This window comes from Siniperca chuatsi, linkage group LG16, assembly GCF_020085105.1.
Source record: "Siniperca chuatsi isolate FFG_IHB_CAS linkage group LG16, ASM2008510v1, whole genome shotgun sequence".
NCBI lineage: Eukaryota > Metazoa > Chordata > Actinopteri > Centrarchiformes > Sinipercidae > Siniperca > Siniperca chuatsi.
In genome coordinates, this window is record NC_058057.1 from 8,583,860 (window position 1) to 8,608,819 (window position 24,960).

A 24,960-nucleotide genomic window follows, 5' to 3' on the forward strand; every position below is an offset into this window, starting at 1 on the left:
CACTATGGGGCAGAGAGCCTCCGAAACACACTCACAGAAACACAATGCTGATAAACCATCGGCTTGTTAATGAACATGTTAGCAAACAACTGCCTATTTACACACCCAGCAGACACAGAGCAGCATGAGCATCCCATTGCAGTTGTCCAATATTGGTCCAATATTGACTTGCCATTTAGCTCTGATGGTCCACCAAGTCCTGAGAAAAGTATTTGGATCTTTAGTTTGCTAGATGGTCGACTTTCCATACCAGTCCCTTGTTTACTTCAGCTTTTTGTCAGTTCATGCTGGGCAAGTAACATGCTAAAAATTTAAATTGTGTGCTGAAAATGGCTGCTTACAGTTTTACAGTACATGGGAAGTTTGATGAGAGCGGTGAAACTCAACCATTCAGTATCTGTGTGTGCCAGAGAACCAAAACAGTAAAAGCTGCTTCTTGTAGAAAGATAAGTTTACGTACGAGAGTGTGTTTTGTATGTTTCTGTGTGTACAAAAAAAGAATTACAGTTCTTATTTGTATTATAGTTAACAATTAGTACAAGTGCTGTGGTACCTGATCTAAGAAATGTTATGCTGTTTTATGGAGTTAAGCCTTCTGTAAATGTAAATCATTTTATAGATGTATCTGTTTACTCACAGGTGTAGTTTACAGTACATTTGACCTGAAAATCATTTTCCACATGACTAATACACATGAGATAATCGTGCTTCGTTCTGATGAATCCTGTTTTGCTGCTTGTTTGTATGTGGTATGGAGCTTTTTTCTCCTCCTGTCCTTATTAGTGGCTTTGTAATGGGACAAAAAAGACGTCTAAAACAAAGTTTTCTGTTACAATAGTTCTGTTAGTAAAAAGTTAATTAAACTTTTCAACTATTGCAGATATACTCATTCAAGAACGATATAATTTAGTAGAATTATCATCCAAGTATTGGTAGTCTGCACAGTTATGTTAAGGTAAAATAATACCTCTGAATATACAGTGCACACACACTATACAACCACACACACCCAGGTTTGGTAGATGTTAGATTATATGCATGACACAGTAAAGCCTGTTATGTACAGTAAGGTTTCTACAGTTCCACTGACAACCGCTGATGTTTTACACATATTGCCTACTGGAACAACACACTTATACTCTAATAAACGCATGGCACACACACTTACTCCCCTCTACATGCTTGAAGCTAGTTTTCCTCTACTGCTCCAGGCTAATGAACCCAGCCAGCTCTTATCTGCTCATATAGATTTCCCAATCTGGTCCAGCAGTGCTGCAGCCAGACATGCGAGCCAACGCCTCACCTCATCTGTAATCTGTCATGTTGAAAAGAAGTCAAACTCGCTAGTGATTGGCCTAATGAGGGGAATCATTAACAGTTAATGGGTGTATTAGGTTTCAGTTACCTCATGGTACCCTCCTTTTTTCTCTTTAGAAGCAACAATGCAAGAAGCTGTAAGACAGTGTAGCGCTGCGTTGAAAGTTAGGGAAAACTTAATTGGGGTAGTGCGCTGTACGCTCCCGAGAGACTGGGAGTTTACTGTATATTGGCAGTTGATAAATCAGTAGCCAAGCAAGATCTTAAATCAGTGAAACTGCTTTCATAGCAGAACAATGCTAAGACAACTTTCAAGTAAACCAAAAAGCTAATATACACGTCATGCACTACAAGTCTAGAACATACACTTTAATGTCAAAATTTGTTTGACAAGTGTTTTTTTAGCCTTGAATGGTAAACCTTGTGGGCTACCACCTCTTGGGTTACACTTCCCTGTCCCTCTCTATCTTCTCTCACTTGTGCCCTACTTCCTGTCCACATCTTCTTCTTCCTTTGGGCTCAGCTGGCTCAAGTGAGTGCACACCATGCATCTGCAAAGTTCTGTGTTTGAATCCATCCTGGGAAATTTGTCATTTTTTGTTTCTTTCTCTACAATCTCCTCTGTCTCTCTTCACTTGAAACTGTTTAATGAAGAGAAATGCCACAGTGGTAATCTCTATAAAAACATCTTGCTGTGTCCTTTCCACTTGCTGTTTGTCTTAACACCTTCGCCTTTTGCTTCTGTCTAAACTTTGCCATCTTCACTGTTTTCTCAGCGGGAGGTGAAACAAACAAACTGTAACCAAAGACACACAGTCACAGATTTACTCACATTCTGAAAGAGACATATAAACCACGCAGTCACACATTTAAATTAGCAGTGGCAGACTCTTGGATTCCACGGCAGAGCTGCTGAGAAAATAGTGGCATTTCTTTCACTTCAACCCCACAGACAGCACTTTCAACTCCCAGCCTACTTGTTCAGTTTTTCAACAGTTTCACCTCCTTTTTGTCTGCTACTGCGCAGAGCTGCCTTTGATGGTTTGGGAAAGAGTATAGAGAGGAAGAGGCATAGAGGCATGTTTTATCCTCCCACATAGTCACACGCTCTGCCATGCGGTTGTACACTCCCCGAGACGGGGACCTCTGCACAGCAGTACTTCATTGCCTTACTTTGAGCTGCCGTGACAACAACTTGGGAAATTCGTTAGACTTGGATCTGGTTTTGAGTGACAGCTTGAAAAAGTAGCTTGACACCATGTGCAGTGACGATGTTGTTTGCCATGGCACAGGACAGAAAGGGTCCAAAAAAATCCTGCTGTGCGCTTTTCATGTCTGTTGATCATGCGTAAACACCTTGCCACAAGGGTGTGCTTGAAAAAAACGGTTGTACTTTTTGGTTGACTTTGTTCATGGCTGTGTGTGAGTTTGTACATGTGAATTTGTGTTTGTTATGTCTAGCATTTTGTTTTTACTTACGTAGAAGGGTGGGAGTTATGGTTTTGCTCTGTCTGTGTGTTAGCAGGGTGGCAGAATGTCTCACGATGAATGGATTTGCAGAAAACACATTGGAATGGTTTGTTCATGGGGCACAGAAGAAATTATTTATTTTTCATATATTCCATAGGAACATGCGACTTTCATCTAATAGGAATGTAACTTCAAACAGAGAATTTGGATGGCAATGGCAATTGGTCACTTTGGTCCAGACTGAAGTATCTCAACAAATATTGGATGGATTGCCATGAAATCTGGTACAGACATTCATGGTTCCCAAATGATGAATTCTAATGACTTTGGTGATCCTCTTACTTTTCTAGCGCCACCATGAGGTTGACATTTGTAATTTTGAGTGAAATGTCTCAATAACTATTGGATGGATTGTCATGAAATACTCACATTCATGTCTCACATGTGGAGCTGGCACATGTCAACAGTTGCATAGTGTTGTAGGTGTGCTCTCAACTGAGTGCCATCTAGTTATGTGACTGTGTTTATCTGTGTCCTTTTGTCTAAAGAGCGTGTTTTTGTGTGTGTGTGTGTGTGTGTGTGTGTGTGTGTGTGTGTGTGTGTGTGAGCAATCATTAGGAGTTGGCAGACAGTCAGTTTGTATTGCTGAGGCTGACAAGCTTGTCTGGGAAGGATGGAACATACTCCCTGAGCTAATTTTTATGACACACACACACACAACCTCTATGTGTAGGTGTGTGTGCATGCACCAGTGTGCCCAATGTCATAGGCTGTTTAACACACACGCACACCAATTTAAGTTGGCAGAAGCCCTTCTTCACAAAAGTTGAGGGCTTGACAGGAGGCCGTTCTTATTTTTATTGTTTGTCCATCCACATTTTCAATCACTATTTCTGTTTTTTATTTTTACATTCTATAACTCCTATGATGTCTCTTCATATATATTTGTGTCTATTTAGACAATTTACATCCATAAATTCCCAACTACAAAATCTCTTAGATTTGCACTCCTTTCCATTGTAGACTTTAGGAACAGAATTTTTTGTAATGCACGCTAACAAAGGCAGCAAAGCTCACATTTGCATTAATCTCTGTTCTATTTTAACAGGCGATCTCCCAGAAACCTGGATTAGTGAAAGACCCCCACCACTGGCTAGCTGAGACAAAGGTATGATTATTACATGCAACAGTGCTGCCTTCCTTACAAGGGATTTTTCTAAATAATCAGTTATATAATTGAGAAAACACAAGATTAAGCATGTGACCCTGTTACCATGAACATCATGCTCATTATCAGGCCTACACTATATAGAAGATTAATAAAAGACAATAGCATAGAATATACAGTATGTAATAAATGATTTGGTCCTTGCAAACTATTGTACCAACCACATATGGTTGTATTTTTGCTTGTTTAAAACCGACATTTACCATACCAGAAAAAGATGATTTGTCGTTGAAGAAACCACTTTCCACAGCTAAGCACTGATTTGTGGTCAAGTCAATTTTATTTATATAGCCCAATATCACAAATCACAATTTGCCTCAAGGGACTTTACAATGCGTACAGCATTCAGCACCCTCTATCCTTAGACCCTACATAAGGGTAACTACTAGGAAAAACTCCCCCCAAAGTTCTCAAGTTCAGGGACTTGTGACAGAATGTCTTCCCAGAATAATCATAAGGGCAAGGACAATTGTCAATTGCACTACTCTTAGAAGTTCAGTCATAGTACATTATTTCACTGGTTTGTTTTCCTCTAAGCCAGCATCATGGTTAACATGATGTTCTGCTTTAGTGAGGCGCTTTTAATTGATGAAATTATGAGATAAAGTTTTTATTTAATGTGTTGCCTTCTTACTGTTATCTTCTTCTCTTTTGCAATAATAGTTGCCTCCTGGCTTTTTTTCCAAGACAAATCAGTTCCTATTTTGTATTGCAATGCAGACTGTACAAAAGTAACATGTAATTATGGCTGTGGTGGTGATGCATGAAACTGTGTTGAAATGTGTGTGCATAATTCATAGTGTTTATCACCATAATGTATATATCCTGTCAGAAATGCTTTCAGAGCACTGTGTATTTACAAGAAGAAAACACTAGAGAATGAGAGATAATTAGCTACCTGGTTAGCAGTTTTTATGTTAGTAAAATCTAGGTATGATTTACAGGCTTACAGAGGACAGTTAGAATTCCCATTTAACCGTAAATGTATTTACATTACCTGTTGCATTGACAGCGTGCTCTACAGTACTTTAACTGGGCCACTGTATTATCTCTGAGCTTTTATCACACATATTTTGGCTGTGCTCTTTTCTGAACTCGAGTTTAATGCAATTGACAAATTCAAAATGACAAAATAATGATAGACTATCTATTGTGTTCAAAGAGATTTCAAGAGGATTGTAAACTTGCAACTTGAACAATACTGGAGCAAAAAGCCTTTTAAGCAGAAGATGAGTTAAGATGTAAATTTTACATTTTTATGAAAGGATTTGGCTTCAAGAAAACAGGATTCTCTCGTGATTTTCTTATACTGGACAGTTTTGGTGACTTAATTAAGTTCCTATGTGATGTCCTTTGCTTTGATTAGTGTGCAGACTTCTACATCAGAAAACCAATTGGAGCACAGTACTGTATTTATGGTCCCGTAAGGAAAATCATTGTTATTATAAGAAATGAGTCTGAAATGCAGGGTGTCAAGGTAGGAACTGTGACCTTAGTCTTAAAAACTTATGTGGGTGATTTCCCAATGCTCTTACAGTTTGAATACGATAAGATATACTTTAATGTCCCTGTAGGGAAATTTGTTCTGGACTCCATCCTGCAGTTCCACAGAAGATAAAATCATACATACTGCACAATAAAAAAAAAAACCCCATCAACATCTCAACAACACACAGCTTCCATGTAACAGTTTGCACATACACATACACACCTTCTGACAATGGCGACGTATTGCACAACCCCTATGGCCAACATCCTACATTACCTGAGAATCTTGATGGATAGTGATAAAACAGAATAAAACCTTTACTATAAAAACCCGCAAAGCCCATCCTACTTCACCCCTATCAAAAACAATTGTGCATTGACTTTGTGTTTTTTATTTTTTTTATTTTTTTAACCAACCAGACCAAGCTACGCTGGCTGTGTGAGGAGGTGCGGGAGTGTAACGCAAGAGAACAGCGCTTAAGGAAGCAGCATCAACAGACCAGGGATCAGTTGAAGGCCCTCAGGCAGAGCCGGGACTCAGAGCAGACGGCTCTCCTGCAGCGCCTGGACCAACAGGAGAAGCTGCTGCACTCCCTCAGCACTGAAAAGAGAGGTACACAAACAGTTTTTAATCAGAATAATACCTTCACGTTAGGAGTGGGCGATAAGGCCAAAATCTTCTGGCACAGTAGATGTAGATCACTTTACAGTATATATCATGATACAGAAATTGTTCTGTAAATTCAATTAAGAAATGGTTTAAAATAACCATACCGTACTTCATCACTTTTGATTATTTTCTTCTTTTATTTGGAACTTACATACAAACAAAAACAACTGCCTCACATAAGACAGTTGTACAGTTTTCTGTTCGGTGTTGGATTTTCTAAAACCAAACCGTGTCCACACGACAGAAGTCGCACCCCTTTTTAGCAACAGGTTCTTCGCCCTCATCTTGGGTTGGCTGGGATGCCTCCTGCTCTATATTTACAATTTCACTCTCTTCCTCCATGTTTTCTTGTCACTCTCTTCTTATGCAGTGGTTGGCAAACCAGCTTAGAGGTGCATTAACCCCACCAACTGTCGCTCTCATGTCACGTGAGAACGTGGTAAGCAGTCCTGCTGCCCAAATCACGATACCTTGCGAGGCAGCTGGATTTGTGAGATCACGCGAGAATCCAGCTCTGATTTACTACATAGCCTGCCCCGAATATATAGCAGAAGCAATAAGGGATAGCTCCCGCGGTGGAGACAGTATCGTCAAATCTCTACAGGTGGACACATTTTTATCGTTGCACGGTATATACCGTCATATCGCCCAACCCTACTTAACGGCCATTTCACTCACGCTCAGGAAGCAAGTCAGAGTGCAGTGTATGATTTGTGGGTATGGTGTGTGGTGTTTTTCTCGCATAAACAGTGGTACGCCATCAAAGCATGACAGTGAGTCACTTACCAACGCTATATAAAATGTCCCAACACAGCATCATGAGAGACTAATTAGGCTCTGTGTTCTTTATTAGGCAGCTTATGCGTGATTTAAAAAATCATAGGGCGAGAAATCCTTCGGTTGTCTATGTCTGTTAAATTTACGATGGTGAAACAGCGTAAATATTATATAATATATAATACCATAGCAAGCTCTTAATGAGAATGTAGTTATTTCTTGGCTGTTGGACCAATAGTCCTTTTGATTGATACAGCCTAGTCAGACCCTGACTTCCTGTTTTCTTCCTCTCTCATTTCCATTTAATCACACCGTCATTAAAAGCAATAACCAATTCAATGTCTGCATATTACTGAAGTGTTTTTGTCACTGAGGGGTTTTTGTGTGTTGTATTGTAATGGATGCTTGTTGAAATGGCTGTCTGTGCCTGTGTATCTGGGGCATTGTTTTTTAGACCGTGCACATGGGCCTGTCTGTTTATGATTATAAATGTTTGAGAAAGCATCTTAATGTGTGCGAACTTTGAGACTTCTATGGGAAATGGACTTGTTTTTCTCGTCCCAAGTCCCATTTTTGACAGAATTTCTCCTAATGAGCTGTAACTGCCAGAGGAAGAACACACATACAGGGAAATGGGCCTAATTTGTGTTCCATTAACAGAGACAAAGAGAGTTAAAAGACACAGTGAGACCACAGAGAGAGGGATAGTTAGACATGAACAGGGAGATTTAAGACCTTTTTTGGAAGTGTTGAGCATACGACTAGATAAATGAGACTTGGATTATACTGCACAAGTTGTGTGAGAGTTTTAAAACTGATGTTTTGATATAGTTTTGCTATTTTTAAAATGGGAGCACAATCAATTCAACAAGTCTGGATAGCGTGTTTTGGATTCATTCTACATTCACGTGGAGGCATTAGCATGCTAAGAAAAAAAATCTTCAGGAAGGCAAGGCAGCATGGGGTGAGTAATTGATATACAAATCATTTTGGGGGTGAAGTGCTCCTTTAGGTTAGTTAGCATGCATGTTAGTACCTCTACTTTGTTTTCCACTGCAGATAGTACCTCCTCAACTGGATCTGATCGCCATAGCGACACTATTCCAGCAGTTGGGGAAATAACACACGGGAGCTTTACTTTGGTCTTGAGAAGCTGCAGACTTTAGTCACTGACAAACTGTAACCTGCAATGTACATTTACTGCCAGATTGACAACTTCACTGCTCACCTTTTCCTCTGCACCTCTCGCATTCACTGTCACTCTCTGCCGCTCTCTTTCTCTCTCTCGCTCAACCACACACTCACTACGCAAACGCGTGTCCCGTCCTTCCGGCTCACCCTTTTTACACAGACATCAATTTGGCTCTGTGACTACCTCCGCTGCCGGCTCAAAGGCGGAACAACAATGGCCCCCCATTACGTGTTTGTACGTTTTATACAGAATGGCAAGGTGGAATTGCGGCGCAATAATCCTTGCCTGTGTAAAGGGGGCTAATGACTCCAACTCAGCTAAGAATTGGCTCAAGTTTTTTTGCGTCATCGATCTGTTTTCACGATCGGCAACTAGAAAGCATTAATCCCGTTCTCGCGATTGCATATTTTCACTGAATATCGGGCCAATAATGATCGGCGGCCGATTGATCTGCCTGTAATTTCACTCTGTTTTTTGGCTATAGTGGTAGCATTGCACCATTCAGATAAGCCATCTGATGATCCAGCGTCATCTTCACCACTTCGGAAATACAGTTCACTCTATCTTGGGACCCAATCAGCCATTTGATAGAAGTAGCCTTGTCTGTTTTTTATGCAGGCAGAAGCACTGATATGGACTCTTTACTAACTAGACATAGAAGTTATCTGTGTGCTACAACAGCTACAAGATCTGGTTATTTGAATTGAAGGCGTGCAAATTAAGATTTTATCAACTGTGCTTTGAATGTGGCTTCTCAGTAATGTGGTTGCTCAGCGATGCTCTTGTTATTGCAAAGCAAGACAAGACTTACAAATCCCTATCATGCATGATTACATACATTATTATGAGCAGTAATGACATGGTGCATTTGCAACAATACACTCAGCCATGCAGTGTGGAAAATACTAAATAAAGTGTCTATATTTACCTGTCCCCATCACAACTGATTCTTATTTTTCTGCCTTTTATATTATCAAACTGGAAGTTGTATTCTTATGAGAATTATATTCCGTATATCTTGTCTGCTCATCTCAGTAGTTAAGTTAAGCTGAGTATTTAAGTCAAGTGTGTTGGCCAGTGTAGTCAGATATATATTTGTTTACATGCACACATGCTTGAGGAGGTGGAGATTCAGTCATCCCCAGGTAATTGGATATTGAACTTGGGAACACCCTATGAGAGTAAGTATGCGTCCCAAGTTTGCAGGCACATTTATATAGACTGTTAGGCCGTATGCTTTCAAAAAAAGTGTCACAGCATGTTACTGTGTAAGTGTCAGTGGAGAGCTTCTCACATTATGAAAGAATTGTTTCTGATTCTCAGTGCTTATTGGCAGTCATGTTTGAAGCTGTCATAAATGGTGCAACAGTTAATGTAAACAATATATTAATCCAAAATCAACACCAAAGTTGGCATAATAAGTATTAGTTATTGGAAGAATAATACTTACTTATGATTATATTTCATAATGATTAATAAAAATAAAATGTGTTTGAACATTTTCTTTCTTTTTATTATTCCCATAAATATTTTGCCACCATTTTATTAAAACAGTTAGCACAAAGCTTATTCTGCTTGGCATAATGCCACGCAGAGTAAACTTGGGTAAATATTTTGGAATTTGCTTAATAAAACTCTATTGCTAAATTAAATCAGTTATTCCACAAAATGAACACCTCATTAAGCAAACCACCAGTGATTGTAATTAAAAGCAATTTGGTGTTGCAATCAATAACAAACACAAGCAGAGTTTGTCGTTCCTCCACCTGTTTGGGTAAAAATAATCCACTAGCAGCAAACTGTGTTTGAAACAGTCTAACATATTGTGATGTGCAGCATTCATCACATAACCAAAACACAGGGTTTTTTTTTCTCTCTCTGGTATGCTGGGAGGTTTAGTGACTGAGTATACTGAGTATAGTATTCCATATGCCATTGATTGAAATTGGTAAAACTGTTCACTGTGGGATGTCCTGGTTGTGTTGTGTGTCTGTCCCAGTTAAGTTGTTCTGCCCCTGAATTCTGATCCAAGTCATTAATATTGAATTTTTGATGATACTAAATCAGGACTTATCATTCACATTTCCTACTCAATACAACTGCAACAATTTTAGGTAAGATATGCTTGACAATTGAATAGCTTTGCATTAAGAAAAAAGAAAAATCCTGGGTAATGTTTAATTTTGCTTAAATTCCTAATCATTTCTTAGGAAGTTTCCAGGAAAGAATCGTGTAATTTGGCACAAATTAAAGGTACAATAGACACAGAATTTCATTGGTACACTTCAAATAAATTGCTAAACTAGCTTAACCTAAAGTCTTTTTAGTCAGTGCACAGCAGGTAGATCACTCACTTTGTACTTGCATTAGCTGTTTGGCATCAGCTGTTTCATTCCTGCTTCACAGTGACTGGCTCATTCATCAGCTGCTTGGCTACCAGCTAACTAGTACCTTCCAATCACTCTTCTCACTATTACTCTGCTGATACACTCATGGCAGCATCGTTTGCTGCCACAGCTTCCTCAACCACCCAAAGTACTCCTTATTTGCTAATGTTTTGGTATTGTTTTAACTAAGATCAAATCACATGCTGTAGATGGAGAATAAAGTCAACAAATGCCTTGATTGGCTCCAAGGCCAATACTTTGACACTGGGTCAGGGAATCGACATCTCAACTCAACTCATCAAAAGCAACATTTCTTTCAGAGCTGTTGGAGAGGAGTCGCAGGAAGGAGGAAGAAATGAGGAGCCTTCAGGTTAGCATTACATGTTTTTATTAATCCTTATCTGTTTGTCTGTTCATTTGTGTCTGTAAATCTGCACCCCAAATAGTAGATTTGTAATATCCAGCTGGCCTAATTTCAACTATGTTGCCAAAAAGTGACAGCTGGTACTATTTTTGTTTCTACATTACATTGCCTCCAAATTCTTTTTTGCATATCTGTTGGGCTGTTTTTTAATAACTGCTGGGCTTCAGCCTTCTGAGTTCTGTGATGCAGTGCTACAAACATTAGTACACAGCCGTGGGCCTGACAGACTCCTTGCAGCCTTGCTTGGACAAGTAGCTAATTACTGCAGACACAAGGCCTTGGAGTTTAAAAGCCACCAGAGGCCTTGTCTCTGTCAATACCGCAGCATCTACACTTGGCAGGCCACCAACTCACCTAGTCTGGATTGGACTGGCCCCCAGCGCCTCACCGGCCCTTTACTCACCATTAAACAGCGAAACACATACTCACACACACAGGCACAAACTAAAATGTCTGCTAATCATTCATTCTTTCCAAACGTGTGTTTGTACCTCTGTGAACGTGCATGTGTTTGTGTTGGATACCGGGGTCCCATCTGCGGCTGCATGATGGCACCTGCCAGAGCTCGTGTGTAATTAATCAGCCCTCTCAGACCCAGCCGAGCTTTTAATTATGAAGGATGAGGAGAGAGAGATGTAGAGTGAGGGACGTAGACGAGTAAGAAAAAAATAAAAATAAAAATTGGGGGGTGGGCTGAGAAAAAGAAAGTACAAACCATCAACACATTACAGGCGGATGGGGAGAGGCAGCTGGTTGTGGGGAAGAGCAGGTGTGTGTTTGAGTGGCAGATAAGAGGCATAGCATCACTTATGCATCGTTAGAGAGGGAACATCAGTCAGGAGCTGGATGAGCAGCGAGAACGGTTTGTCTTTATGTGTGTGTGATAAGAAGCCTGTTGTGTGCCACAGACTCTTCCTAGCCCCTGCATTTCCTTCCCTTGTTACCTATTTGTTGGAACACTCTATTCCTCTCTTCTGTCACTATTCTCCCAGACACACACTAGCTTTCTCTCTGCTACCATTTCAGCAGTTACTTGGACTCACCATGCAGCTCATTTTGTTAGTTTAAATCTTACTTTGGTATTGGTTCTTACTGTATTTTTATATGCATGGTAATATTGCTGTTTTTGTGTGTCTTTACAGGATCGTGTATTGGATCTGGAGATGGTAATGCTTGATTTCTTTAATCAAAGTAATGAATACAGTAAAAGAAAATTGGTATGTGCTGTATATTCAGGTTTAGAAAACTTGGCGTTATGAAGTGCCCTGGAGTTGTTAAACTAGAAGTCATGTTGACTTTCAGCATGATTCGATGCAGCTGTGTAGGCAGGTTTACTTAAGGCTATGTTTGTTTAGCAACCCATAGAGGCTAACACATGGTTAGAAATAATTGTTTTAGTCAAGGCTCAGACCTCTGTTAATCATCATAAGTCTTTCTGATGGGGTTAAGAACTGAGCTATACTGACAATTGGCCCCCCTGTCCAAACTGTTAACGTTCACCACTAACATCCTTTATCAGCTATTAGATGTCAGCCCGAAATTACTTAGCACTACTGAAAGGTTATGTTGACCCAAGTGCTTTTTACTCTCTTAAAAAATAAATCGTCCATCACAATTATGCAGCACGGTTGACCACTTCAGCCTTCAGTAAGCTGTCCTGAGAAAGAAGACGAAATACCTCCGACCACTATCAAGTAAAATAATTCCACTTACCGCAACAACACAGCGACAGAATGCATCGACCCATCTTCCACTCTGCCCGGGTGGTGGGGATCAACCAGCGAGTCTTACTTGTATGTCTGTGTGCCATTCAGTGTAGCAATCAGCGTGACGCCTTGTAACAACCAGTTCTTTTGATGCTTAAATGCTCCATCTGAATGGGAATGGGAAGGCTATTGAAACATACAGTGGAGGGATGAATAAAATGGTGTGCAAGAGTAGTTACTTAATCAAAGATTGCGTGTGATTGAGTGTGTTGTAACAAAAGTCCTCAATTAGCTTTTGAATTGACCAGGCGGTATGACATCATGTCTGTTACCATGTAGGCTTGAGTACACCATTTTTAATTCATTCTACAGCAGTTGTGAATATAATAGAAACCATAGAAAATGTTTGTATGGACTGCATTCCCAGCAATACCATTTTGAGACACACTGATTGGGAGCAGAAAACAAGCACTAATATTGCCCAGAGCTGTTATTAGAGGAGTTATATGTTAAAAGAATACTCCATTAAAAATCTATCTTTTGGGTCCCTGTACTATATAACTACAACATTCCCGATTTGATTTCAGCCATAAACCTTTGTTATCTATCATACCTCATTCTCTCTCTCTCTCTCTCTCTCTCTCTCTCTCTCTCTCTCTCTCTCTCTCTCTCCATGTTTTCTGTTTTTCTGTCTCTCACACTGTCACTGTCCAGTAAAAGGAAAAAACGCCGAAATATTAATATAAAAAAAATCTGTCTTTCGAGTATAAAATACTCACCCCCTGTAGGCTTGTAAGGTGGCTGTAAAGTGTATCTTACACTGATGATGAGGATGGCAGCTGTAATGAGCTTAGATTCAAAACAGTTACAATGAAAACCCACGGTGACCCAGAGTCACGGCCACAAAAGGCTCATAGAAACTTCCCCTGCAGCATAATCTACTTTTCCCACCGTTAATCCATATCCTCAGTATATTCCAATTAATCTGCAATTTATCAATAAAGCTAAATATGCTACATATGGTGGATTTTCAGAGCTAGGAGGAGGCGACCTCTTGTATTAAGGGTGCCCTGTGGAATTTTCTTAGAAACAAACAAGTTACTTTTACATTCTGTGTTTCGCACCAAAAACGCATGTAAAGCATTTGCAAAGCCATTTTTTCAAAAACACCAATAGAATAGCATGAAAACAGCGGCAAGAATTTTGATACAAACAAAACGAGGACCCACTCGTAAAAACATCGCTCCGTAGCATTACTAGTATTCATTAAAAATATTGTGGCTCAACAGGGTACCTTTAAAATGTTGTGGAACATACAGGAAAACACAACTTATATTTTTACCTTGAAATATATTGAAATAGATTTTTTTCAATTCTCTACCATTCAAAGTCGGTGACATTTTTTGCAGTGACAACATTGTAGATTAAATGTCTGCGCATATTAAATAATATATTTACAAATGTACTTTTTGGTTGATCTGTACACAGTCTAAATATAGATTTGTTGTGCATATGTGTGAATGCTTATCAGTGTTGGGCGTAACGCATTACAGGGTAATTACAGTAATTTCACTACTTTTGGCAGTAACTTGACATGTAACTAATTACTTTTTCAATAACGCAATTACAATTACTGAAATTTAAATGGACTTGCTACTCGTTACTTTTGGCTTACCTGAAAATAGTGGACAACTGCAGGGAAAGCAGACAAACCCAGCCTATTCCCTGGTTTTCCGGTTTATGATCTAACGTCACCCGACCGCTTCATTCAGACCAAAGCAGGCGTTGCAGTGATTAATCGCCGGGTTTAATTTTTTTAATTTAATTTAATCTTCACAATATTTGTACTTTATTTGATTTGATTGTGAAACAATTAGAAAACAGCGTTTTATTTCTCTGATTCACCAGCTTTCTCACTACCAGCGCTCCCTCTCCTTATTCACTCTATGGGTTGCTTGACCACCGCTCTCTCTCTCTCTCTCTCTCTCTCTCTCTCTCTCTCTCTCTCTCTCTCTCTCAAACAAATGAACACAAACCAAGGGAAGCTTCTTGGTGTTGCTATTTTTCAGCATAGACTGTAAGCCAGACACAGACATCAAGCTGGGTACACTAAATATACCAAGCCAGGACTCAATTGGCAGAGTATCATAGTTTGGTCCATGAACTCTGCCTGGATAGCGCCTAGTTTCAGTGATGTTTCGGGTGACTGTGAGCAGTTTGACCAGTCTGATCACCTGATTGGCCACCACAGCATGACCTCGGGTTGCGTTTCTCCAAAAGCGTGCAACTGTGTACATTAATAAGAGAAGTGAAGCAGACATTTAAAAGTAACACAAAAGTTACTTTCTGTAGTAACTAATTACTTTTATATGCAGTAATTGGTAAAGTAATTAAATTATTTTTGAGAGAAGTAGCTAGTTACTAATTACTATATTTCAGTAACTTGCACAACACTGCTTATCATATAGTTTATTTTAAGGGACAATATATTTTATATGCAGTCTAATATTTCACATTCTGTTTTTTCATGTGGGAGGACATAAATAATACATAACAGTGCTAACAGTATCAGCTGTGCACCCTTGTTATTTGGGTACTACATCCCATTATCTCTGCAAATACAAAGGCATCAGTAGCCACCACAGAGCAGTTAAAGCCCACTGGCAGCTGATCCAGCTGTGCAGCCGTCATCAGTAATCATCGTTTCAGATGACCCTTGACTGGGAACGTCTCACTTCACTAAATGTGTGTTTCATCGATTATTCCTTCCTCGCTTCTCTTTCTTTCATCTTTTCCTTGGTCTTAAGTGCTGAGGAACGAGGAAAAGACATGAGAGAAAGTAGGAGACAATTAAGGGAATTGAGATGTAGCTCCAGTATTCACCCGTGGATAATTTTCCATTTGCTATTTAGCTGTTGCATTGTAGTGCTTTCTGCTGTTTGCCCCTTACATTGTAATTTCTGATTTTGACAGTCTTTCTATTTGATTTCTTTGTTTTTAAAATAACAGAACGAATATAATGAAAGTCACTACACTAAATGTGTGGTCTCAGTGCTGTGAGCTACAGTCTCCTGCATATCCTTCTTAAAAGTAAAATTTTTTTACTCATTCAAAGAATCTCTTCCACGCGCATTATTTTGTTGCAGATATTGTATTGATTTCTCAGTTAAATCTCTTTACAGTTAGTCATGTTTGTAGTTGTTGCAGATTTAAATGGCTAAATATGAATGTCAGACAAACCTAGAAACTAATATTGCAGTGTAAATTAACTGATTTTGTGTGTGTTTGTGTGTGGTTTCCAGAACACAAGAGTAGCCCTGGACCACTTGGAGTCAATTCCAGAGAAACAATGTCTGATGGAGAATTTCAAAGATTTGGAGGTGGGTTCACTTAAAGCCATTTTTTGTTTTTGTTTTTTTGTAATAAAACACAGTGGTTAAGATGTTCTTAGATCAGCCTCATTTTCTTTCCCTCAAACTACCAACCTTAGCTGCAGAAAAACATGTAAACATTAAGACACATCAAATAAACACCATGCAGAAAACCACTAAGGAATAGCCTTGTAATGGCATTACATGGTATGTTACATGGCATGTTACAGCGCTGTATTATCACATTTATCCAATTAATCAATGTTGTGCATTCATTTCAGTCTTGTTCTTCTACTATATGCAAGGCTTAAAACTATTTAGATGTTCAGGCTTTTGTCCTGTTGGCCTGGTTAAGGAGGTTTTGTCTGTTTTTTGTCTGGTTGGTTATAATGACACATCCTCCATTTTGTGCCTTCAGGAGTCACAGCGGCAGAGGGATATGGTAGAGCAGCACTACACCAAATACAAAGAGATCGTCTGGGACCTACAGCACCAGCTGGACGAGTCCAAACGCAAAATCCAAGAGTACAGAGTATGACACACACACACACACACACACACACACACACACACACACAGACAGTTGCAATTCTGTACTCTAGAAAAATGAGCTTTATAATGCCTTACAAGAGCCTGTACTCCGAACAACAACCCACACTTTTTCTATTTCTGTCACTAATTGCAGTGCTTTGTTCAAACAGCAGCCGTTTGGATAAGGATAGCCTGACTTTGAGAGCCATTTATGAGTCTAGTTCGCCCACACCAGTACCAATGTGTGCACCGCACCTAATTTGCAACTTGCATGAATAAATGAATAATTTCACATGCTGGTAATGCATCTTGGACAGAGTGGGACAAGCTCAAGCAATGGCACAAATGTACACTCAGACAAAACCTGAATTTTACCAGTCACTGTTAATTGCTACAGTCATCTTCTGTGTTATAAAGCAGTCAAGGGAGCCATCAAGACATCATTGTTGACAGCTGATTGCCATCAGCAGTTTGCAACCTCCCCTAAACAGCCTTACAGTCACTTTTTAAATGGTTTTAATCTGCCAGATTACCCCGTTGGTTTGCCAAATGACTCCCGTGATGAACGATAAGTGGCGATTGCATTAGTTTAATAGCTGCTGCCCACCCGGGGTTTGTTTAAGGAAAAAGGATGGATGGAATGTCTTCACAAGACTTCCATCTTGATCAGAGTCAGCAATGCCAACAACAACAAACAGCTTCTACACCAAATGCAATAGTCAGCTTCTAAAACTGTGTTCAGACAGGATTATTTTTGGGTCAATGCTTGTCCTGTCATTACAGGATCTATACATATGGGCTAAAATAATTCTGTAATATGTGTCAAACTTCAAGAGACAGCAGTGACTTGGCGGTGTCTTGCAACAGAATCACAAAATACTAAGAGAAATCTGTTCAGGCTGGGACACTTTTGTCTGCATGTTTACAGGCAAATAAAGGTCTGTAAAAGAAGCCATTATCATACACAGGTGCACGCAGTTCACAGAGTAACTCAAATTACTCACTTCCCAAACAGAATATTTTATCATTCTGTAGAGCACTTGGGATGTCCAAACAAGCATTTTGTGGAAAGCCAAACTTGGCCCACAACTCATTGTATTTGCTTGAAATTTTATTTGATTTTGTGTAGTCTATGTGCTCTGTAAAGTGCATTACTGTAAGACATACCTTATACAGAGCTGTTAACATTTATGGTTGTACAGTTAATTTTACATTGTGAAATTTAGACAGGTTAGACCACGTAGAATTTTATTTTTTTTTTAAATAGTAAAATAGTAATTGTAGTGTTAATATTATTAAATTAGTATAGAATTATAGGAATACATACATGTTTAGGCTAAAGGTTCCTAACCTTGTAAGGGAAACATGGTAGACACTATATGTCCAGTAAGGGGCTAAATATTGTGGAACAGGAAGAGATCTTCAGACTTGGTTTTGGCACTGCACTGGGTTTCACTGTCTCCTCGGCTGAGCTTCATTAAACATTGCTGTGTAAGACATCCAGAGTCTCCTGAAGTCTTCTTCTTCTAAGTAGACCAGCTCACATCAATTTTTCCATTGCAGTTTGCATACTGAATGAAGTTATTTACCATCATGGTCATGTGTGGGTAGGCCTGTTGCAGTTATTTCATGATCTCCTTATCACGATTATTTGAGTTGACAGCAATCATTTTCCACAATCATTAGATTCGAGAATTTTAAGCCAGTGTTGGAAATGTCACAACAAATAGAATGCGAATTAGGTGCGTTTCCATCAGCTTGGGTTGCGACACATAAACTGTCTACCTGAGTACAAGGTTCCAATGTCAGCAAAAAAGCATGGAAAAAAAGAGCTTGGCTGTGTAGACCTTACTGCTAATGGGCAGGTACATTTGTTTTACCTCATACAAGACCATATTTCTTGCTTTCTGAGTGGTGCCAATAACGGGTCTCTTTATTTATAGCAGAGAATCTCCCCTAAGGGTGCAGCAGTGCTTTTGACAGTTCTGGGGAAAGTTATGCTGGAGATCATTTACAGACAATTCTTTGCTGCTTAATTTCAGTATGACTAAACCCAATTTAGAATTGTTGTCCAATGTAATCGGACCAAACAGTTGATCTGTCATGTAATATTCACGGCATCATTATTTATTCGACAAACGTGTTTCCAGCGCCTATCTGTCGCAGTCTTTAAGAACAAGAGGGGGGGAAAACACCTCAAGCGAGTGTAAAACCTTTATAGGGATATTGTGGAAGTTTTGTTGCATTTTGTCGCTTCCATCCAGCTTTTATAATTAGATACTTTGCATAAAAATACTTGAATGGAAACATGGCTTTTTCCAATGTGTGTACCCCATTGCAAATTAACTTTTGAAAATAAAATCAAGCATCCTTCTACATTAATTACTTGAACCACTTTTGACCCAGAACAAGCTATTTAAAATAAATCTATGTGCAGTAGAGTGAGAGGTTTATTTGAAGCAGGTTATGCAGCACTTTATTTCTAATTCCCTCTGATAAGTAGATTTGGTCATATTTTAGTATGAAGCCTTCTTGTTTTCTGATCTGCTGATCTGTTACTGCATTATGCTGTTAATACAAGCTCAACACTTCCTGTATTCGATTTAAATTAAAAGCCCTCTAGCTTTTCAGTGGACAGAATCGCTTAATTTCCTAGCAAGTCTTTTATTGTGAAATATTTGCAAGACCGTGCTATGAAAAATTCAGTGACTTGCACGCTTCCCATATGGTACCTCAAATGTGGCTATTGTCATCTTGTGGCACTTGTATGTTACTACAAAATACAGTTTGGCTGGGACATTAACACACATTCACCTGCAGTGACTGAAATCGGACATTCATTTTTGAGTAATAAAGATAAAGAAGACATAAAGAGCGGACATTCATTTTCTCTCTGAGTGGAGTCTGCATGTCCTCCCCGTGTTACCGTGGGTTCTCTCCGGTTCTCCGGCTTCCTCCCATAAAGACAGACATAAAGATGAGTAATCTGTCCTTGTCTGTGTCTGTGTTAGCCCTGCGAACCACTGTCCAGGGTGTACATGCCTAGAGTCACTGATAGGCTCCATACCCGCATGAAAATGGATGGATGGATGGAAGACATAAAGATGAGTAATTAGAGTTGAAAATAGCATGGTTATATTGAATTTATTAAATTCAAGTGATGGAAATGTACATTATGCTTAGTTGGCATGTACATTATGTAACAGGCACCAGGAGTTTATTCACCTTTGTTCCACACCCCACCCCCACCCGGCCTGTATTTGGGATATGCCTTTATTTGTTTGTGGCGACCACACCCCAGATATTATTTGCGACCCGGCTTTTATTTGAGAAAATACGGTATTTGGCTTATACTTTAATAGTGTATATAATGTATGACAATTCATCTTCAAATAAAATTTCATGATTGTGTGTGGGTAAACAAAACTAAAGCCTTTCAGATACCAGATGTGCATATTATGCGGGTCTGCTCAGCGTTGGACCCACTCATGACACAGCTGTCACCCTGCTTCTCACTGTCAGCAGAGACTCTAATCTGCAGCGTAGATCCATACACATCACTGATAAATCTGAGAGTTACACTGAATTACATCCATTATTGCCAGATAAAGGTTAAGTTTCACATTCACCTCTCTGTCTGTCCATATGCAGCTTCTTCTCTTGACCTAGGTGGTCTATTTCTCGCTCTATTTCTCTCTCTCTCTCTCTCTCTCTCTCTCTCTCTCTCTCTCTTTTTCTGCAAGTCAGTTAAATGATGTTTAAACGTCAGTATCATTGAATTTATTTCCATTCCTGGTAGCAACGCCAGGTCACCAAAGCCATGCAGCCTCCAACCCGTGTCCAACCCTCGTTAAGGAGGGTTGGCTGACATGCGTTGACCCCATTCTGATAGACCCACAACGCAGGTTTGACCCCCGTCACTGTGTCGGTCTGAATGGGCACTACAGCCATGCCAGTGGTGCTGTGAGCTAAATTGTAATACCAGCATGGAAACATGCTCACAGTGACAATGCTAACATGCTGATATTGAGCAGGTGTAATGTTTACCATGTTCACCATCTTAGTTGACGTTTGCTAAGTAGGACTAAACACAAAGCACAGCTGAGGCTGATGGGAGTGTAATTAGTTTTGCAGGTATTTTGTCATGAACCAAAGTATTGGACAAATTCAAATTTTGGAGTGATAATGGCGCTAGATGAAGTGCTACAAGAAAAGTCAGAGGATCACCACAGTCATTTGGCTTTATCCTCTGTGGACTATAACTGTACAAAATGTCATGGTGTATGCTGGCGCCACCCTCAGGCTATATCCACTATTGCTAAAGATCTAAAAATGATCAACTTTTCTTTACATTTTTCACACATTTTTTTCAGGTGTGTAACATGCATTACAGCCTCACAGTGCTGCTACCATGGCTGCAGACTTTTAGTCTCGTTAGTTACAGTGTCCTCCTGTCTTCCAGGATGAGAAGCTGGACACCACTTCCAGGAGCCTTAGACTGGCTGCTGCTCTTTCTTCCTCCATTAAAGGCCCCAGCACATTCCTTAGCAGCTCGCTAAGATCTGACACACTGTGTGAGTATTTATATACTGAAGCTAAAAACCTGTGCTCCGACAGCTTAACTATTGGCTGGTTTGATGGTAGTCATGTTTTTCTGCATCTCTGCATTGCTAGATAATTTAGAAATGTATACCAGTAATTTTAAATGTTTTGTACTACAGCATCACAAGTCTGCACACAAAGGCTGGATGGATAAAATGAAAACCCAGGTTATTTAGCAAGATAATAATGATTATCAATTCACTTTTTCTTTTTTTAAACATTTTATTATACTTCTTCCACCTTGTGTTAATTTCTTAATATTTTTCAGTCAAGTGGGTGTGCTTAGGGAAATGGATATTGTAACTGGGAATTTCTCCCTACATATGCTCCCCTTGGGTGATGTCATCCGTAGACATCGTATTTCTTTTCATTGCTATGCAGATGACACACAGTTGTACCTCCCAGTCAAGCCCACTGACCTTAGTATGCTGAGTTCTCTGCGGGACTGCCTGTCTGACATAAAAACTGGATGTCGATAAAATTTTCTTCAGCTCAACTCAAATAAAACAGAAATCTTTGTTATTGGGCCCCAACATATCACAAAACAAATACTGCCATCTACTGGCTAACTGTCACAACATATCAAGCCTGTTGCAAGAAATCTTGGTGTCCTGTTTGATAGCAATATATGGTTTGAGCAACATTTCACTAAGCTTGGCCAATCAAGTTTTTATCACCTCAGAAATATTGCAAAAATTCAATCTATTTTAAATCTCAGTGATGCCGAAACTGTTGTGCATGCTTTTATCTCCTCACGCCTTGATTATTGTAACAGCCTGCTACTTGTCTTAATCAAAAAACTTTGAAACAACTGCAGACTGTACAGAATTCAGCAGCTGGGCTTTTAACCAGGACGAAGAGGTACGATCACATCACACCTGTTTCAGCATCTTTACATTGGCTCCCTGTTTGGTTTAGGATTGATTTTAAGATCTTATTGATTACTTTTAAGGCTCTTCATGACTTGGCTCCAGATGATATTTTAGACCTTTTAATCCCTTATGAACCTTCACGTAGTTTGAGATCTTCGGGCAGGGGTCTCCTGTCTGTTTCTGGGTTCAGGATGAAAACAAAGGGAGGCAGAGCTTTGGCTATCAGGGCCCCGAGTCTCTGGAACGACCTGCCTGAAGAAATTAGGTTGTCTGAGTCAATGTCTTCTTTTAAAATGCAAAATTCTCAAAATGCATTTTCATTGGAACGCATATCCTGATTTTACCTGAACTGTCTGTTTATTTTATTGGTTTTTAATTTATTGTTATTATCTCTTATTTTGTTTTTGCTCTTCATGTATTTTACCATTCACTGTGGTACTTTATTTCTCTCTCTGTGAAGCACTTTGTACTTTGTTTTGATTGTGCTCTATAAAGTTTATTATTATTATTATTATTATTATTATTTGTTTCAGTGCTGCTGAATTCCACAGTACAGTATATCATTATAAAGCTTTTCCATTCAGTATTTCAACATGGCACCTAGAGCTCAAACTTTCCATCAGTGCTCTGGAAGTATCACTGCCAGTGGCTCATAGCCAAAGTCACTTGTAGCACTTTCCTAAGCTGCTTACAGATATTTGGCACAGTGTGAGAGGAGCGTACTTTCTGTGGCTTTGTGTCTGTCTTACCTCCAAGAATTATGGTGGCCAAAACAAATCTATGGTTTTTTAACACTAGTGTTAATATACAATACAATTATCACATGTATTCGTGACTACTTTGGCAGTAACAGGTAGTGCTAATCATTTACTTGCAATGGAATATAGTACTCTAACATTTAGGCTTGTGACTGGGTGATAGACAGTGAATATAATTGTTTTTCTCTCGCCTTCCTTCCCTCTTTCCTTTCTACAACTGCCACAGCTCCTCACAAACGCCTGACCAGTTCAGACTTGGATGACTCCACAGTCAACGGGGCAAAACCCCTCACAGATTAGTTCAACCTCAAGTGAACCTTTTATCTGTATCTCTACAAACCCAAACACACGGTGCTTACAGCTGATTCTACCTGCCTGGTGCTCATCCAGAACAAAGAACAACTTGACTGTACTAGGAGGCCTTGCACTCAACACTAATTCTCCTCGACTACCTCAGCCAGGCAATCACTAAAGGTGCTCAAGAGCAGAAGGGTAAGACTGTGAGGTTTCACAGCAAACTCTGAGAAACACTTTGAAGGATGAGATATAAGTTTAGACACAGTAAAGGAGGATATACTGTAAAGTATTTAAATGTTATTTATAAGAACCTGCATTGAATGTATTTAATGGATTTGAAAAAGGTTTAAACCAAAATAGTTTCACTGTTACATTTCTTGGCATTGTTCAGACATTTTAACTGCTCAACAGCTGGTTTAAATATTGTTTACCTTATGACCAATCTGTACTCTTATTATCATGTCAATGTGTTTGTGCGGAAATTATTCAGTATAACTCTACACAAACAAAACACTGGTGCCTTTTGAACAATAGTTTTTTTTACTGACATGCTGTGTTGTCTTCATCATGAAAATGAAATGTGACAAATCTATTGTTTTTCCACCTTTAAATGTATTGACCGATTTTCTTTACGACTTTCTATTTTTGTTCCATGCAGTTTATATTTGTAAAACGAAAAAATAAGCACAAATAGATGTCTATTTTTTATGAAATACGAAGTAAGTATATGCACTATGAATAAATCCCCGCGGAACTAAATGTCTGGTTTTATAAGCGCACTTGATGTCCCCTTCATTTCAGAGTAAAGTGTTTGCTTCGCAGCAGCCGAGAGACTCCGGCTACTCCCACTGGTATGTCTTATGCTTTTTGCTAAAATCCTTCATCACAGAGAAGAACCCAAAACCACATGAGCTATATGTCCTCTTTTAATTTACTGCTCAAATTCAAATGGCATAAACACAGTACCTGCTGTGTAAACATTTCTCAAAGTTGTACATAATCTTGTTTGAGACGCGTGTTTTGAGATTTTGTGCAGTACTTTGGAAAGGTACTGTATGGTACACCACCTTAAACCTGACCAAGCACCCTCAGTGCTTCTAACAACACTGAACATGCTGTCAAATATGGAGCCCCAAAACTGACAAAATGAAGTAAGGCAAGTCAAAAATATATAACTAAGTACATCAATAAATAATATTGTCAGTTAACTAATTAAAATGGAGTGTAAAAAGAAATATAAAGCTTTACACTTTTCACTCTTTCCCACCAATCATTTGATAAAATAAATTCATACTTAGATGAGTAGAAATACATGATCTTTCACTAGCTCATTTGATTTTCCTTTTTTTTTGTCTCGATAGTTGGAACACATCTTTGATCTATTTCCTGTTTTGCCCATAATATATTATTGCAATATTTCCCCATTTCATTTTCCTCACCACATCTCCAGTTTTCCTAATGATTATATTATAATGAGACGGGTATATCCATGCGCGTCCAGACCAGTGATTGGTGCAGGGTTTGCGTATGTGTTTGTAACATCAGTGGAGCAATGAGGGCTTGGCTAACTAGCTTGACTGAAAACACTGGCTAAAGACATGAAGCACCAGCCTTTTCAGCTAGATACTTTGCTGAAGCAAACTTCAGTGCACGTAATGTTCATAATCCCTGCACACATGCACGTACACGCCCATCTCATTATTACAGAGCCCCCTCAAGGTCACAGCGGACTACTTTTGCATTTCCTTGCAATATGTTTTGCGTTACCTCGCCATGACCTTTAGGGGGCTCCGTACATTATCACATAAGCATTATGAAAATGGAAATGTTGCTGGGGGAAAATAGGCAATAGATAATTGTGTGCCAAGAC

The 24,960-nt window shown here is 39.3% G+C and overlaps 1 protein-coding gene across 3 annotated transcripts in view; it reads left to right on the forward strand.

Annotated features, from left to right (window-relative positions):
- LOC122862816 (centrosomal protein of 128 kDa-like) overlaps window positions 1-23,849 on the forward strand; it is a 43,717-nt gene extending 19,868 nt beyond the window's left edge. For all 3 annotated transcript variants that reach the window (XM_044168527.1, XM_044168525.1, XM_044168526.1), the window contains 8 exons: window positions 3,896-3,955; window positions 5,924-6,116; window positions 10,850-10,899; window positions 12,096-12,119; window positions 15,962-16,039; window positions 16,449-16,562; window positions 21,024-21,135; window positions 23,020-23,849. In XM_044168527.1, coding sequence (XP_044024462.1) covers window positions 3,896-3,955; window positions 5,924-6,116; window positions 10,850-10,899; window positions 12,096-12,119; window positions 15,962-16,039; window positions 16,449-16,562; window positions 21,024-21,135; window positions 23,020-23,093 — 705 coding nt within the window. In that variant the 3' untranslated portion in view covers window positions 23,094-23,849. The remainder of the gene's footprint in view (window positions 1-3,895; window positions 3,956-5,923; window positions 6,117-10,849; window positions 10,900-12,095; window positions 12,120-15,961; window positions 16,040-16,448; window positions 16,563-21,023; window positions 21,136-23,019) is intronic.
- Window positions 23,850-24,960: the final 1,111 nt, after the last annotated feature.